The 16,949-nt window shown below is 38.3% G+C and overlaps 1 protein-coding gene and 1 pseudogene across 2 annotated transcripts in view; one reads left to right on the top strand and one right to left on the bottom strand.

The window, feature by feature from the left end:
* The window catches only part of LOC309868501 (small ribosomal subunit protein mS35-like), a 43,261-nt gene extending 42,397 nt beyond the window's left edge, over nucleotides 1–864 (top strand). Inside the window, exon 8 of the mRNA XM_082738426.1 lies at nucleotides 581–864. Coding sequence (XP_082594552.1) covers nucleotides 581–850 — 270 coding nt within the window. The 3' untranslated portion in view covers nucleotides 851–864. The remainder of the gene's footprint in view (nucleotides 1–580) is intronic.
* A 9,079-nt stretch (nucleotides 865–9,943) lies between these two features.
* LOC309870253 (MANSC domain-containing protein 4 pseudogene) lies at nucleotides 9,944–16,496 on the bottom strand (annotated as a pseudogene). Its single transcript has 3 exons — nucleotides 15,935–16,496; nucleotides 13,062–13,196; nucleotides 9,944–10,584 (listed from the first exon to the last, which is right to left on the bottom strand). The product of its transcript is annotated as an MANSC domain-containing protein 4 pseudogene (transcript).
* Nucleotides 16,497–16,949: the final 453 nt, after the last annotated feature.

The following is a 16,949-nucleotide window of genomic DNA, read 5'->3' as shown; positions in this document are numbered from 1 at the left end:
AGAAAAGAGAAAACAAGTAGTAACAAAAATTGTTTTCCTTAGAGGAATAGAAAATAAAGATAATAACAAAATAAAATTCCAGAATATATGAAGTCATTAGGACTAAAAATCATGTATTACACATGTATTTTATATTTTTATATTATTGTAATGATTGGTATTCCTTGTCATCCCCACAGGCATGTTACAAAGATAAATACAGTCTTTTCTCAACTCTTTATTATTAACCTCAGAAATGTGCAAGTGTTGATGTGTTAAGAGTTTAGGGATTAGAAAGCTGCAAAAAATGAGTTTTCTGTCTCTTTTGGGAAATAGTGTTGCTTTGTGAGTGGAATTTGCAAGCCAGATAAATTCTGTAGAGTTAGTGAGTGGTAATGTAGTAGTCACTTTACAGAGTGTGGGGTCCTGAAACAGTTGGCGCAGGTGGATAGCAGTGCTGTAAGGGAGGGAAATCAAAGTTCACATACAAAGTATCCATAGGGACTCCACATTTTGCAGATTCTCTTTCCCTAAAACAAAAACAAAACTTTGTTTTTGGATCGTATTTCTCAGATTTCAGAACTCATTTTTTTCCTTTCAGAAAACTGAAGAATGGGAGAAAGATAAGACTGAAGCAGACATGGAAGAGTATGTATGGAACAATAGCTCCTCTGAAAAAAATATTCTGGAAACACTTCTCCAAATCAAAGCTGCTGAGAAAAATCTGGATGTAAATAAAGAAGAGCTCCTTGCTACGAAAGAAGTTGAAGAGTACAAAAAGTCTGTTGTTAGTCTTAAGAATGAAGGGGACAATGAAAATACCCTTTCTCAGTACAAAGAATCAGTGAAGAAACTATTAAATCTAATGTGATTTATTTAGAAAAATCTCCTTGATTTAATTTTTATTTTATGATTTTTAAAAATCTCCTTGATTTAAAATCTCCATGATATAATTTTATAATTATCTCACTTTATATAAATTTGAAAATGCTAAAAAAAAAACCGTTTTTACACATTTCAGATTTTTTTTATTAGTTTCAGAGGCTTAGTGATTATTATTAGTGATTCATCAGTTGCATATAACATACCCAGTGCTCATTCCATCGGTTTCCCTTTTTAATACCCATCCCCCAGTTACCTCATCACCCCACCCACCTCCCCTTCAGCAACCCTCAGTGTGTTTCCTAGAGTTCAATGTCTCTTACAGTTTGCCTTCCTGTCAATTTTCATCTTATTTTATTTTTCCTTATCTTCTCCTGTGTTCATCTCTTTTATTTCTTAAATTCCACATATGAATGAAATCATATGGTATTTGTCTTTCTCTGACTTACTTATTTTGCTTAGCATAATACTCTAATTCTATCCACATTGTTGAAAATGATAAGATTTAATTCTTTCTGAATAAAAATACTACTGTGTATATATACCTCATCTTTATCCATTCATCTGTCAGTGGACATCTGGACGCTTTCCATATTTTGGCTGTGGTGGACGTTGCTACTCTAAACATTGGGGTGAGATGCCCCTTTGGATCACTGCATTCGTATCTTTGGGGTAAATACCCAGTAATGCAGTTGCTGGTTCATAGGGTAGCTCTCTTTTCAACTTTCTGAGGAACCTCCAAACTGTTTTCCAGAGCGGCTCACCAGTTTGCATTCCTACTAACAGTGTAAGAGGGTTCCCCTTTCTCCACATCTTCACCAACATCTGTTGTTCCTGACTTGTTAATTTTAGCCATTTTGACTGGTGTGAGATGGTATCTCATTATGGTTTTGATTTGTATTTCCCTCATGCTGTGTCTGCAAGCCATTTGTATCTTTTCTTTGGGGTAAAGTCTGTTGGCGTCTTCTGCCCATTTCTTGACTGGATTTTTTGATTTTTGGGTGTTGACTTTAATAAGTTTCTTTATAGATTTTGGATACTGGCCCTTTTTTTTTTTTTTTTTTAAATTTTATTTACTTGACAGACAGAGATCACAAGTAGGCAGAGAGAAAGGGGAAAGCAGGCTCCCCGCTGAGCAGAGAGCCCGATGCGGGGCTCGATCCCAGGACCCTGAGATCATGACCTGAGCCGAAGGCAGAGGCTTTAACCCACCGAGCCACCCAGGCAACCCGGATACTGGCCCTTTATCTGATAAGCCATTTGCAAATATATTCTCCCATTCCATAGGTTGCCTTTTAATTTTGTCAGCTATTTGCTGTGCAAAAGCTTTTTATCTTGATGAAGTCTCAATAGTACATTTTTGCTTTTGTTTCCCTTGTCTTTGGAGACATATCTAGCAAAAAGTTGTTGCAGCTGAGGTAAGGTTGCTGCCTATATTTTCTTCTAGGATTTTGACAGATTCCTATCTCACGGTTAGGTCTTTCATCCATTTTGAGTCTATTTTTGTGATGGTGTAAGGAATTGGTCCGGTTTCATTCTTCTGCATGTGGCTGTCTAATTTTTTCAGCACCATTTGTTGAAGACACTGTCTTCTTTCCATTGGACATTCTTTCCTGCTTTGTTGAAGATTAGTTGACCATAGAGTTGAGGGTCCATATCTGCTCTCTGTTCTGTTCCATTGATCTATGTGTCTGTTTTTGTGCCAGTACCATGCTGTGTTGCTGATTACAGCTTTGTAGTAGATTTTGGCTTTATTTGCTGGTCTTTTCCCAGCTCCTTTAGGTCTAAGGTTAGGTTGTGTATTTGGGACTTCTCTTGTTTCTTTCTTTCTTTCTTTTTTTTTTAAAGATTTTATTTATTTATTTGACAGAGAGAGAGAGATCACAAGTAGGCAGAGAGGCAGGCAGAGAGAGGGGGAAGCAGACTCCCCACTGAGCAGAGAACCTGATGTGGGGCTCGATCCCAGAACCCTGTGATCATGACCCAAGCCGAAGGCAGAGGGTTTAACCCACTGAGCCACCCAGGCACCCTACTTCTCTTATTTCTTGAGAAAGGCTTATGTTACTATATACTTCCCTCTTAGGACCATCTTTGCTGTATCCCCAAGGTTCAGAACTATCCTGTTTTCACATTTATTTCCGTGTATATTTTGAGTTCTTCTCTAATTTCCTGATTGATTCTTTAATAAGGTGCTCTTTAACCAACATGTATTTGTGTTCCTTCCAATTTTTCTCTTGTGATTGAGTTCAGGTTTTAAAGCATGGTGTTCTAAAAATTTGCATGGTATGATCTCAGTCTTTCTGTACCAGTTGAGGCCTGATTTTTGATGCAGTATGTGATCTGTTCAGGGGAATGTTCCATGTACATGTGTACATGTGTATTCTGTTGCTTTAAGATGAAATGCTCTAAATAGATCTCTTAAGTCCATCTGGTCTGGTGTGTCATTCAAAGCCCTTGTTTCCTTTTTCATCTGCTTAGATGATCTGTCCATTGCAGTGAGTGGGGTGTTGAAGTCTCCAACTATGATTGTATTATTATCAGTGTGTTTCTTTAATTTTACTAATTGGTTTGTACAATTGGCTGCTCCCAAGTTAGGGGCATAAGTATTTACAGTTGTTAGATCTTCTTGTTGGGTAGACCCTTTTATTATGATACTGTGTCCTTTTCATCTCCTATTATAGTCTTTGGTTTAAAAAGTCTAGTTTGATGTAAGGATGGCTACTCCAGCTTTCTTTTGATATTCATTAACATGATAAATGGTTCTCCACCCCCTCATGCTCAATTTGGAGGTATCTTTGGGTCTAAAATGAGTCTCTTATAGACAGCATATCAATGGGTCTTGTTTTTTATCCACTCTGATATCATGTGTCTTTTGATTGGAACATTTAGTCCATTTACATTCAAAGTAATTACGTAGGAAGTTATACCATTGTATTTTCAGTAAAGTCACTGTTTCTGTAGATTGTCACTGTTCCTTTCTGCTGTTTGTTACTTTTGGGTTCTCTTCCCTCAAAGGATCCCCTTTAATATTTCTTACAGGGCTAGTGTAGTAGTCAAAAATTCCTTTAGTTTTTGTCTAACCTGGAAACTCTTTATCTCTCCTTCTATTCTGAATGACAACCTTGCTGGATAAAAGTATTCTTGGTTGCATATTTTTCTCATTTGGTACCCTGAATATATCATGCCAGTCCTTACTGGCCTTCCAGGTCTCTGGGCAAGTCCGCTGTCAGCTTTATGTTTCTACCATTGTAGGTTATGGACCTCTTGTCCTAAGCTGCTTTCAGGCTTTTCTCTTTATCTGAAATTTGCAAGCTTCTTTATTGTATGTCCAAACACAACTCCAAACTGAGAGTAAGGGGTTAGAGAACCATTTATCATTACCTCAATCTTTTTATTGATTTTGAGGGGATGTCTCTGTCCCTCCTGGATTGAATGCCTATTTCCTTCCCCAGATTAGGGAAGTTCCCAGCTGTAATTTGTTCAAATAAACATTCTGCCCTCCCTCCTTCCCCTTCATCTTCTGGGACCCCTATTATCTGGATATTATTTTGCTTTATGGAATCACCGATTTCTGGAAGCTTTCCTTCGTGGTTAAGTAGTTGTCTCTCTTCGGCTTACTTATTTTCCATTATTTTGTCTTCTATATTACTGACTCTCCTGTGCCTTATTTATTGTCACTTTCAGAGCCTCCATTTTTTACCGCATCTCAGTAATAGCATTTTTAACTTTGGCATGACTGTATTTTAGTTCTTTTATTTCTACAGTAAGGTGTTCTTTAGTATCTTGAATGCTTTTTTCAAGCCCAACTTGTATCTTTATAATCATTGTTTTAAGTTCTAGTTCAGACATCTTACTTATATCCATATTAACTCCTGTTCTTCTTTCTTTTGTTATTAAGTTTCTCCATCTTGTTATTATGTCCAGAAAAGAAAAGAAGAAAGAGAGAGTAAAGACGACAATATTTCTAAGAAGTGGCCACTTTTCTCTTTGTAGCATTGCAGCATTTCTTTTATCAGATCTCTGGTTGAAAATGCAAGTGTTCAGAATGATTTGATAACTATCTAGCTGAATTCCAGGGATAAGACTAACATAGGGTCGTTACTACTCCACCATGTTAACTCTAGAAGCCACATCACATTTAAAATATTTTCTCATACTAATGCATCATGGCAATGATTATTCAGCAGTTTTGTTATTTGTATGGTGTGGCAGTAGAACTGATTAGACGACCTGTGTGATTCCTTCTGGTTTGAAAGTATTTTAATTTTATTTCTGCCATCACTTTAATATTCATGTATATACATATGTTGTTATTTTATCTCCTATTTCTTTTTATACAAATTAGCACCTATTGGTTGCTTTTAAATCCAGATCTTCCTCAACTTAGGATGGGGTTATGTCCCAATAAATCCATCTTAAGATGAAAATATCGTAAGTTGAAAATATATTTAAAACACCTAACCTACCAAGCATCATAGCTTAGTTCAACCTACCTTAAACGTGCTCAGAACACTTAACATTAGCTTACAGTTGGCCAGAATCATCTATCACAGAGCCTATTTTATAATTAAGTGTTAAATATCTCATGAAGTTTATTGAATACTGTACTGAAAGTTAAAGAATGGTTTTATGGGTACAAAGTGGTTGTCATTAAACAGGTTGTTTACCCTTAGGATCACATGGCTGGATAGGAGCTTCGGCTGCTGCTGCCCAGTATCATGAAAATGTATCATCATATATCACTAGTCTGGGAAAAGATCAAAATTCAAAATCTGAAGTATGGTTTCCTCAGTACGTTACTGCTTTCACACCATTATAAATTCAAAAAATCGTGAGTCAAAATAAGTCAGGACCAGCTGTAATGACTTTGGTTATTTAGGAGGCTAAGTCCAGAACGTACTTCCCTGTATATAGTTCAGTGCTTTTTTTTTTACATAACTACTGTCCACCCAATGCCTTTTCTACAGATGCCAATTGTGATTAGAAACAGGTTCTTGGAAGTATTTTTCTAAACTGAAAAGTTTGCTCCATTCCTCTCTTTTGGGCTCACTTTATGTTAATTCAACTCTGCTTAGCATCCTTCTTTCTGTTTTCTGGGGCTCACTTCTCCAAGCCAATGCTTGCAGAAAAGTGGAAATGGAGGTTAACTGGTATTCATCTCTTTAGATTCCCCAGTTAGAGTTTCTGCAGCTCAGAAAAGAGATGAGGTGTAAGACCTTGAAATTAATTGGAGTAAATGACAAAGTAAGACTTGTCCTATGAAACATTCCATTCAATTTAACTGTCAATTCAGTATTTTTATCTATTATGTCTACCACTTCCAAAGTTGTAAGTGGTTAAGTTAATTAAAATAGAATTTTATTTTCTATTGAGTTTAATTACTTGGAATTAATGAGTTTGTTACTTGTCCAAAACTTACTTTGCCTAACAGAATTAGAGAACATAAATGAAAGCCAAAAAGAATTTGAAAACAGTTACCCAAAGGATTTATATGAAATGAAGGTATGATTTAGTATTAGCAAGTTCAAGAATCTGTATGTTATTAAGTATGATAAGATGACCTTGACTGCAAAAAGAGAGATACATTGTAACCCACTGCATAGAAATAGTAAATTAGGGTGCTTGGATGGCTCAGTGGGTTAAGCCGCTGCCTTTGGCTCAGGTCATGATCTCAGGGTCCTGGGATTGAGTCCTGAATTGGGCTCTCCGCTTGGCGGGGAGCCTGCTCCCCCCACCCCCAGCCCCCCCGCCTGTATCTCTGCCTGCTTGTGATCTCTCTCTGTCAAATAAATAAAACCTTTTTTAAAAAAATATAAATAAGTAATAAAAATAAAAAATTTTTTATTAAAAAAATAGAAATTAAAAAATAAAATTAAAAATTAAAAGCATACTTTAAGTGTATTGAAATGTTATATTTCTTAGAGATTCATGGAGTTTAAGGAATTTCAGATGCAGAAACAGTATTGAAGAAGGGAACATTTTGAAAATAGAGGTTGAGGAGAAATCCTTTGGGAACATGTAAAGAGATGGTAGGTTAGGGTCATCCATCTTTTGAAATAATACTATAATAATAGATAAAACAGAGGAGGTAATGCTGTGTAATAAAAAATCTGACCTGGCCCAAAGAGAGCTCTGGCCTTTGCTTGCAGCTTCTAGGAGGTAATCTATGTCATACCTCATAGGAATATCTTTGTTTAGGGTGAGAGCCAGTCACAATGGATTTTAGGGTGGGGCTGGCCACACCTGACAGTCTTAGCCATGCCGGCAAAACCACATGATTTAGAGGAAGGGGCATTAAGTCACCTGGGATCAGTCCACCTGGCAGCTGAGATGGTCATACCCATGCAATAGAGCCTCTATAAAATCTTTGAACTGCTAAAGTTTGGGCAGGTTTCCCTGGCTGGCAGTACTCTGGGCATATTACCATACACTGGTGCAGGAAAAGTAACATATCTTGCCTCTAGGGGCAGACACCAGAAACTATAACTTTGGAACCCTCTGTGACTTCATTCTATGTGCTTCTTTCCTTGGCTGACTTTAATCCATATCCTTTCCCTGTGATAAACCATATGAGTATAACAGCTTTCCTTGAGTTCTGTGAATTATTCTAGTGAATTACCAAACCTGAGGGTGGTTTTTCCGACAGACCTCCCCGCTCCAAATTTATACTTGGTGTCTCACAGAGCACTGTACCCTCTAGCCTTTGCAGTTTGGGTATCTCCAGGCAACTGATCTGAAGATAGGCTGTAGCACTGACACTTAATGGCAAAATCTTAGAGCTGTGAGATTAATACAGAACTGCCTCAGATAGAAAGCAGTTACGATCATTATAATTTTAGCAATAATTAAACTACTGTTTTTCATTAATCGGATCTTTACCCATCCTTTAAGATATTAATTGAGCCAATATATACAATGAACATCATATTTATCCTTTAACCAAGTCTAAGGGATATTTGCTACATTGATAACACATTGACTGCTGACATCAAACTTAAAATTATATAACTCAGAAGTTGCTTAAACACATAGGCAACTAAGAAGTAGGATAAATCTGTTCCCTTAATTGTGACATGCTTTAGTTCTTTCTTTGCATATGTCTTCCCCAACAGTGGTAAGTATTTCATAATACTGGACAGTTACAGACTTTTTAAAAGAGGTCTGGCTAGTTACAATGTTGGGAGGATTTCAGTATTATCATTACTTTGCAATTGAGTTTAACAATCTTGGCCTTGGTTGTTGACTGGTTGTTGGCCTTGAGAATCTTTTATTGTTTCTTAAGAAAGTTTTAAATTCTATTCAGAAGTTCTCTTTTGGTCCTTGTGGCTTCCAGGAAGGACATGGTTTCTAGGCTCGGCGATTTTTGCTTCCTGGCTGACACTGGCCTGGTTGCATCTGCAGTCTAATAAATGTCTTCAGTTTATCTGATGGTCACAGATAGTGGCTGAAGAAGAGGAGTATGAGTTTGGTTTCTTACAAATGTAAATATGTTTTCTCAAATTATGGTCATTTTTATAAAACTACCAATTTTAGGAAATGAGCAAATTCTAAGAAACCCCAAGGAAGAAAAATGTTTTTCTAGCACCCCTGGTTTTTTGGAAACCTTTAAAAGCTTGTATATAAAAAATAAAATAAGGTAAATTAAAAACTTGCATATATTTTAAAGAAAAATAGTCTTTTAAAAGATTGTACAAATAATTTTTAAAGACTGCTTCCTGAGTTATTTATTGAAATATAATTTTAGGGTAATTTAAGTCTTTATATCCTCCCTATGTAATATGAATAATTTTTTTCCTAATGAATTGGGAAAGAAATTGATAAAATTTAATATTTAATATCATGACTAGTAAATAAGGGTAAGTTGATGACATTTTAAAAATCAGATTTTTATTTGTAGCTAATATTCCACTGATAGAGATTTTTTATATTTCTTCCTTATATTAAAAAAAGAAACAGACATATTTTTCCCCCACATAGTATCAACACTAGGGAAAGAAACAGAAACACCTCTTAAGCCACTGGACAGTTTGTTTTAACATAAGAGAGAACAATACTGTTTTATTAATCCTGTAATAGGGCTTTCTTTTATCTATTCTTGCGTATTGGCTGTCTTTTAGTATCTCTCCTCACATTTAAAAAGAGTTTCAAGGGTTAGATTAAGGGTCTAAAGCTTAAAATCATTGGAGACTTGATTGAATTAAAGTGTCTGCACTTCAGGGTGGGGGTGGGGGTAGATCTGGTGTAAGATTTGGACAGAGCTCAAATACCTACAGCTAATGTTTGCACCTGGGAAAACACTACATACACGTGAGGGCTGTAAACTAAAACTCCCAAACTTTATTCAACAGAGATCAACACAATTCCAGTACCAGAGTTAAAGGCATGTCAACTTTAAAAAATGAAGATGGTTTAGGATTAAGAAGAATTAATCAGTCGAACATCAAAACTAAATTTTTTTAAAAGGCAGCATTTGCACATGTGTTAGTAACCGTAATAATAGCACTTTTCTGTCCAATCCACTAAAAGATTTTATTAACATACATGACAATTATTTGACCTTGACAGGAAACATATGATATTATGGTGTTTTCCTCTCTGTATTTTTTTTTCCATGTTTTTTGGAGGCTTTTAATCTAACAGTGATTTCCAGCATGAACTTTTGAACCAGATATCTATTAAATCCTGCCCTCCCTAATATTAAGCTATGTGACTTTAGGGAAGATAGCCTCTCTCTTCTCATTTTCCTCATCTGTAAAATGTGATAATAATACTATAGTCATTTTAAAAAGTATATCTAATTCATAAAATTATATCCATGAGGGAATACATGTATAGCACTTAGAAGTATATCTCTCACACTGTGCTAAACAAGTGCAGGGGTCAGAATTTTGGAACTTTGGCAAAGGGTAGACTATTCACAAAATAGAAATGATCAAAGCAGTTAAGTTTATGAAGATTATGGCCTTGCAATCCTGTGCAATATTTATTTTTTTTAAACAAACAGCCCTTGTCTTACAGAAAACTAAAAACGATACCCTTGAAAGCTTACAATCTTGTAACTTTTACTATTAAGAGTTCTTCTTTAGAGTGTCAACTTTTTGACATGCCTGGATCCTGCCTTTCTCTGCCCTGGCTTATACTGGCCCTGCTGCTTTCTCCAGCATCCAGATGCTAGGATGATCATACAACAGCAAAGAAAGATGACAGAGGTACAGAGGGCCACTGGAGCCAGCCACATCTTTGAAGTCACAGATGCCCCATCAGGTGTCATGTCTTCATTCTCAGCTGTGTGGTTTCTGCTGTTGGACCCCTTGGTTTTATTTAGTAATTGCTTGCTACTGTTTAGTCGGGATGGAATAGGCCTATGAAAAGCTTTTGTGTCTATGGGAACAAAGAAAGGAGAAATAGTCTTGTTATCTGGATTCTTGATGAAATCAGTGCTGTGTGACACCATATTTACCTCTGTGGTAATGGAGTTATTCAGGGAAATGAGTTTTGCCCAAGAATCTGTGGTTAACTCCTTGGAATACCTAGTACTGTTTGTGTTGACAACCGAATCTTGATGTGTGGTTGATGGTAGCATTTGGTTTATCACTGTGGTTTGTTGTTCATCTAAATGCGTAGCTTTTAAAATCCTTAGTCTGTCCCGTGTGTTAGATGAGGAACGAGTATTTAGATATGTGGGACGTGATTGTTCAAAAACCAGCAAATCTGGATCTATACCTGAAAGATAAATAAGGCATCATTCATTTTATTTTTTATTTCAAGGAGAGAATATCAAAGCACAGCTTGGAGAAGTCTTGGGTTTGCCACCAAGTTAGTGAACTGAGCTTAAGTTCAAGTTCTACTATTGCATATTTCTGGAAGGCTTAGAAACGTCCTGGCCACATTTGAATTTATCTTAACTTTCAAGAACACTTTCTGTTACAAACAGCTGGCTCCATCATGGAGGATTCTTTGTGTCTGCCGGGGCTTCTGGGTAACAATAGCCAATGTTAGTGCAAGAATTGCAAAAAAAGCAGTAACCATTTGAGATATGAAGCATCTTAAAGTTTTAAAAAAATAAACAATACAGAAGTATAACTGTATTCAAAATCATGAGCAAAGCCCTCTGTCTCCTCCCTTCCCAGTCCCTGAAGGTAATGACTTTGTCTTCAGTATTTTCTCTCTTGTAAAGGAACTCCTTTCCCTCTGACTTCAGACACAAGCAAATATTGTTCTGTCTATAAAGGGGAGGGGAAAAAACTTCTCAACAGCTTTTCAGTTGTCTCTCCTATCAGTTTCTGTCTCTCTGCCTCTCTCCCTCTCAACATAACGATATCCATTTCCTTTCTTTGTTGTTTGCCTTCTGCCATCTTGTTCCATCCACACTATTCTGTCAGAATTATGCTTCTGAGATAATCAGTAGTTTCCATATTTCCTGGCCACCTCATTGTTCTGACTTCTCTTTTACCCTCAATCCTGCTGGCCATCCTTTCCCTAAAATTCTCCTCTTGTGACTCCCTGGAATGCAGACTCTCTTGACACTTTATCTCAGATTGCCTGTTTCTCATTTTTTCTTTCTTTAGCTGGTTCTCTCCTTGGTTCAAATTGGTTGTGTGCTTTCCACAATCTTTAGTCTGTTCTCTTTTCCCTTCATCTCACCCCTTCACCACACACACACACGAGTATCCTCATCGGCTGTCACCATTATGTCAGTGGCACTGAAATCCGCATCACCTGTTATTTCCTCTTTCTCGGTCCCTGGTCTCATTGCTCCTGTGGTCTACTGAAGGTTCCCACCTAGACATCTCATGTCATCACTGAACAGTCCCAAAGCCAAAATCATTTTGTCTGGCTCTCTATCCCTTTCGGTGACCTCACCAATCTTCCATCACCCAAGCTGGAATCTATGTACTGCAGAGCAATCTTGGACTCCACTCTCTTCTTTTCCTTCATCCAAAAAGTGGTTCCTATCTGGTTCCCTCTCAATGTGCTGGTAATCATCCCTCCTCTTCATTGCAGTTACGGTCACCTTCTCCAGATCTAATGCTTCCCTGACTAGATATTCTAATTCGCATCCTGCATATTATTTTTCCAGACTAAAGACAATCACACTCATCACTTTAATGATAATGTTCTCTCACTAAATTCCTTTGCTGGTTCTCTGTTGCTGACAATGTCAAGTCCAAACACTGCTTTGTCCAAAACACTTTTGTAACCTGGCCTACCCTATCCTTACCCAGATTTTCATTGCAACCCCGAAAGTGCCCCTTTTGTAGCCAGATCTGTTTTCTACTCTCCCGTCGTGTGATACAGAACTCCTTGTCTTGCCTCTGCCTGGCCTCTTCCACGAAGCTGCCTCTGAACATAGGTTTCTTTAGTCTCCTCTTCTTTTGAGTGCTTGTACTTGAGGCAGTATCACACATTTTTGTATTTAATTAGGTTCTACACTAATTGTGAGCCTTGTCATATCAACTAGATTGTAAGAAACTCGAGGGCAGACATACAGCTGCCATCTTCTGCAATGCTGCTCCTGGCCTGAATTAGGTGTTCAGTAAATAAAACCAATGACGAAATTTAGCGCCTTTGTATCCGGATGGCAAAAATCTATTCTTTCACATTTACCAATTTGTACCATGTGTTTGTATACATGGGCAAGGCACGCTTAAATGTGTATTTATCTAAAATAATGGTTATCTTGGGACCATTGGTAGGCTAATGTATGTTAGTATGTGCATTTCCTTGTCCTTGACATCAATCTTTGTAGAAGCCTTGTATACAGTGTCTGTCCATAGACCTCAAAACTGCCACTAAGCATTTTCTTTGTTCCTAGTAGTACGCTTAGCCCCTCCAGTAGGAATGCCTTCTTCTTTTTTTTTTTTTTTTAATTTACTTATTTTTTTCAGCGTAACAGTATTCACTATTAGGAATGCCTTTTTGGGCTTTTGCTAGGGGCTCCTGGAATATAGGTAATGCTTAAGCTCTTCTTTGATCACATATAATTTGTTATCATCTGGAATGAATTCATCAGTGCTGAGCATGCCAAACTAGAGCAAATTTATTTGTAGTTTTCTGCCCTGGATGCCCAAAACTTTTCCAGATAGAGATCATGGGAAAATAGTGGTTCAGGTTGTTACCAGCCAGTTTCTAGGTTATACATCTCTACTAGAGCGTTACCAACATTCTTCAGCATAAACACAAAATGCACAAATCATTACCTTCTGTTACGTTATATAAAATGGCACTGGTTCCAGGCTCTAATATGCAGCTCTCCAGTGTGGGGCAGTGAACATGGAGGCAGTTGACATTGTCATGCATGGGATCATGGTAGAAGACAGCCACGTTACAGGAAACTGAAAGGAAAAGTGCATCTGCAGGTGGTTTTGGTTTCTCCCAGCTGGAAGAGCTCTGAGTAGCTTCTATTTCTTCCAAGAACATGGCATTCACACCAGTATATTGCAGGGCTATGTGCAGACATCTCACAGAACATGGTGAACTACAGTAACTGTTTCTATGAATGTGGAAAATGCCCTTTTAAAAGAAACTGTCCATGGATTTTTCTCTAATCTTTCACACATTCCATTCCACACAGGATTACCTGGAATCATTTTCCAATCCCAGGATTTTATGTTCATGAAAGTTCAGTTGGCTACAGAAGCCCCTGGGGCTTATCAGATTTCTAGTTGCAGTGCCCTCTCAGAATGCTAATGCACCGGAGTTCACCAGAGAAAGAAAAACAAAAATCAAGTGACAGATGTTGTAACAAAAGAGGGAGTCATGGGAAGGCAAACACTGCAATTACTGGGAGAGGCCCGGATGGTAGAAAGGCAGCAGGCCAGGTGAACGCTACCCTGACCCTGATTATAGGGGAGCACTAGCCCCATTTGCAAATCACACATCCAACGGAAAGCCCATTCAATGTCCTTTAAAGAGGAAGAGAGTCCACTGACAAGGATGTGAACATTTGGAATTCTAGTGGGTGGGGGTACGTCACTGATGCTATCCCCCTTCTCCTAAATAACTTTGCTCCATAAAATGCATCATGTTATTTCTGGAAACCCTTAAGTCTGATTTGCTGAGTGCCAGTATCCAGTCTGTCCTCCCTAAAGTACAAAACAGACTTTCCTCCTGCTGCACTGTAGTAGGAACCATGCGCTGGGAAATCTCCATTGACCAAAGGTATCAACTTCTTTAATAAAATAAGATTACAGAGGGATAGCATACAATTACCAGACCTCAGAGTATCCCTAAAGCTGTTGTGGAACTGTGGGTGGCCAAACCTTTGCTGCTTCTGTGTAAGGTTAACTGTGGGGAGCTCTATCCCACCCCTCCCCCGTTACCTCTGGGCCAGCCAGGAGGATAAAGAAGAGGACAGAATTCAATGAATAATACATTGCTAATACATTTTAGATTACAAATGCATTCCTTAAAGACTGGACTGTCAAGTTTAAGGGAAAGGATTAAAAAAGATTCAAATTTAGACATTTAAATTTTTGATAAGAAAGTAGTTGATGCTGTAAAGAGAACAATTTTGAAAGAAGTTTTATATTCCTCTTCGTGTACATTTTAGAGTTCCAGCTCTGAACAGGTTAGTTATTGCAGGACTGTGGCTTTTTAAAGTTCTGGCTTCCAGCTAAAAACAGACGTGTGTTCGTGCCCTTTCTTCTGGAGGAAGAAAACCACAACTTGGAAGCTACAGAGGCTCTAAAATCATGGAATTCTACTGGATGCTTAAAGTATCCCTGGAAGTCCAGAGGACACAGTTTCCCTGCGATGGACAGTCAGGTAAATGGATACCATGGGAAAATGCTGAAAGGTACACCCCCCCCACACACCTTCCCTTCAGGCTTATGGGAGTTAGAAGCATCTTTAAGGTGAGAATCTAGATTGGCAACCTTTTCAAAAAATTTTCCCTTGGGGCACCTGGGTGCCTCAGTCAGTTAAGCGTCTGCCTTTGGCTCAGCTCATGATCCCGGGTCCTGGGATCAAGCCCTGCATTGGGCTCCCTGCTAAACGGGAAATCTGTTTCTCCTTTCCCTCTGCTGTTGCCTCTGCTTGTACTCTCTCTCTCTCACACACACACACACACACTCTCTCTCTCTCTCAAATAAATAAATTCTGTAAAAAAAAAAAAAATTCCCTTTAAAAAATTAATTGCTCTCTTGTGTGCCTGATTAACTTTCTAGGGCTTCGCCCGGGACAGCTTCTCACACTGTGGTCAGTTTACACCCTTGGGTAGCCTCAGTACACATCCCAGAAATCTGCCATGTGTACTTGGATAGGAGGCACTGGCAATTAATAAGTCAGTATCAAACCATGGAAAGAAAGTGTAGAAGAACCAAGAGAATTATTTTAACGTATTGTGTTGCTTTTGCTATTTCTTTCCAAGTAGCTTTAAAATCTTGGAAAAATGAAAAACAAATGAAAGTAGTCTTTAGACAATTATAACTGGAAATTCTGCAATAATGAAATGTTTTCCTTATTATAAACCTTGATCATATTACATGGGTGATGCTTAACTCTGATTCTGGACTTCAGACAAAAAAATCAGAATATTTAAAATATATATTTATTTTCTTTCTTTTTGCTAGTTGACATATATCTACCTATGTCCTTCAAAACATCTAAACAATCTAAATTCTTGCTCCATGCAACCCACATTTGCTCAACACAAACAAGCACATTTCAAAAATTTGAAATATTGAGATCACCAAAAGAAGTTTGAAAAAGAAATTATTGTATTATTTTTTGAAGCCAAATATGCCATTTTGGGGGGATGTGGAAATATTGTTAGTTAACCCTCGAGGAAATCGTTTCATTTAGCGCTTTAGTGAAGAAAAGAAGATTCTGTGTTACCTGTGGGTTCCATGGCACTCTGGATCATCACCAGATTTGTAAACTGAGCCGGAAATGATCCAAATGGGAAAGTCAGTCTCAATCTCTCTCCTGCCTCCCCCATCCCCTTGTCTCTCCCTCATCTTCCCTAGTCCTGATCATCTGTTCCCTGGAACCTCTGCCTAGAGCTCCTTACTTAGGTCTTCATTTTCTAAGTTTCTCCTGATTTTTGCTCAGGCATATCATTGATACTTACCATCCTTCCTAAGGCAGCAGCTCCTGCTACATTTCTGGCCGGTACGTTCAGAATAATACTTCAGGAACTGAGCTCCCAGCTTCTGAGACTCCTCCAGGTCAATCAGAAGACCTGGAAAGCGACGGATCCAACAGTCTCTATAAAAAATGGTGGGTGAGCAGAGAGAGTCTGAGGTCCACCCCATGCTCAGCAGCAGCACCAAGGCTGTTTCCACCACTGCCACGTGCATTTCCGTGGTAGGAAGATCGGGCAAGAAGTCTGAGATCCAGACAGACGCCGAAGCTGACCATCAGGGTTGAGGACAGGTTCTGGAATTTCAAAGCTGTTGCTAAGGGACTCTCCTAGAGAGTCACCTTCTAGAAAAGTGAAGCCATTCTTTGACTGCATATTGATTTTTCTTTTGTTTCTTCCCAGCTGAGCCCTAGGTGAACATTTGACTTTCTGATGTTAATTCTGAACATTTTCCAGGCCATTTTGATACTCTGTCCCTTACCCTCTTGAAGATGTGGATTCTCTCCTCTGCTTTTCTTCTTTCTCTGAAAGTGAATAGTCACAGACACCTCTTCCTAAGTAAATAGAAAGACAAGTGGAAATCCTAGCCCAGAGCCTTTCTGAGGAAAACAATAATTTAGTCACTTGACGTCAGATAAAGGAAGGATCCATTACACCAGAAACAAGACATGGTTTGTAAGGGGACTGTTGTATGGTTTTAAAGAAACCTGTGACTGCAGACTTTTAATTTTTAAATTTTTATTATTTTTTTTAAAGATTTTATTTATTTATTTGGCAGAGAGAGAGAGAGAGATCACAAGTAGGCAGAGAGGCAGGCAGAGAGAGAGGAGGAAGCAGGCTCCCCACCAAGCAGAGAGTCTGAGGTGGGGCTCGATCCCAGGACTCTGGGATCATGACCCGAGCCAAAGGCAGAGGCTTAACCCACTGAGCCACCCAGGCGCCCAACTGCAGACTTTAAAAAAAAAAAATGTTCCCCCTATGATTTAAGTTCTGGTATTTACAT

Source organism: Mustela nivalis (genome assembly GCF_964662115.1).
Source record: "Mustela nivalis genome assembly, chromosome: 7".
NCBI classification, from domain to species: domain Eukaryota; kingdom Metazoa; phylum Chordata; class Mammalia; order Carnivora; family Mustelidae; genus Mustela; species Mustela nivalis.
This window is presented reverse-complemented; position numbering and strand designations above follow the sequence as displayed.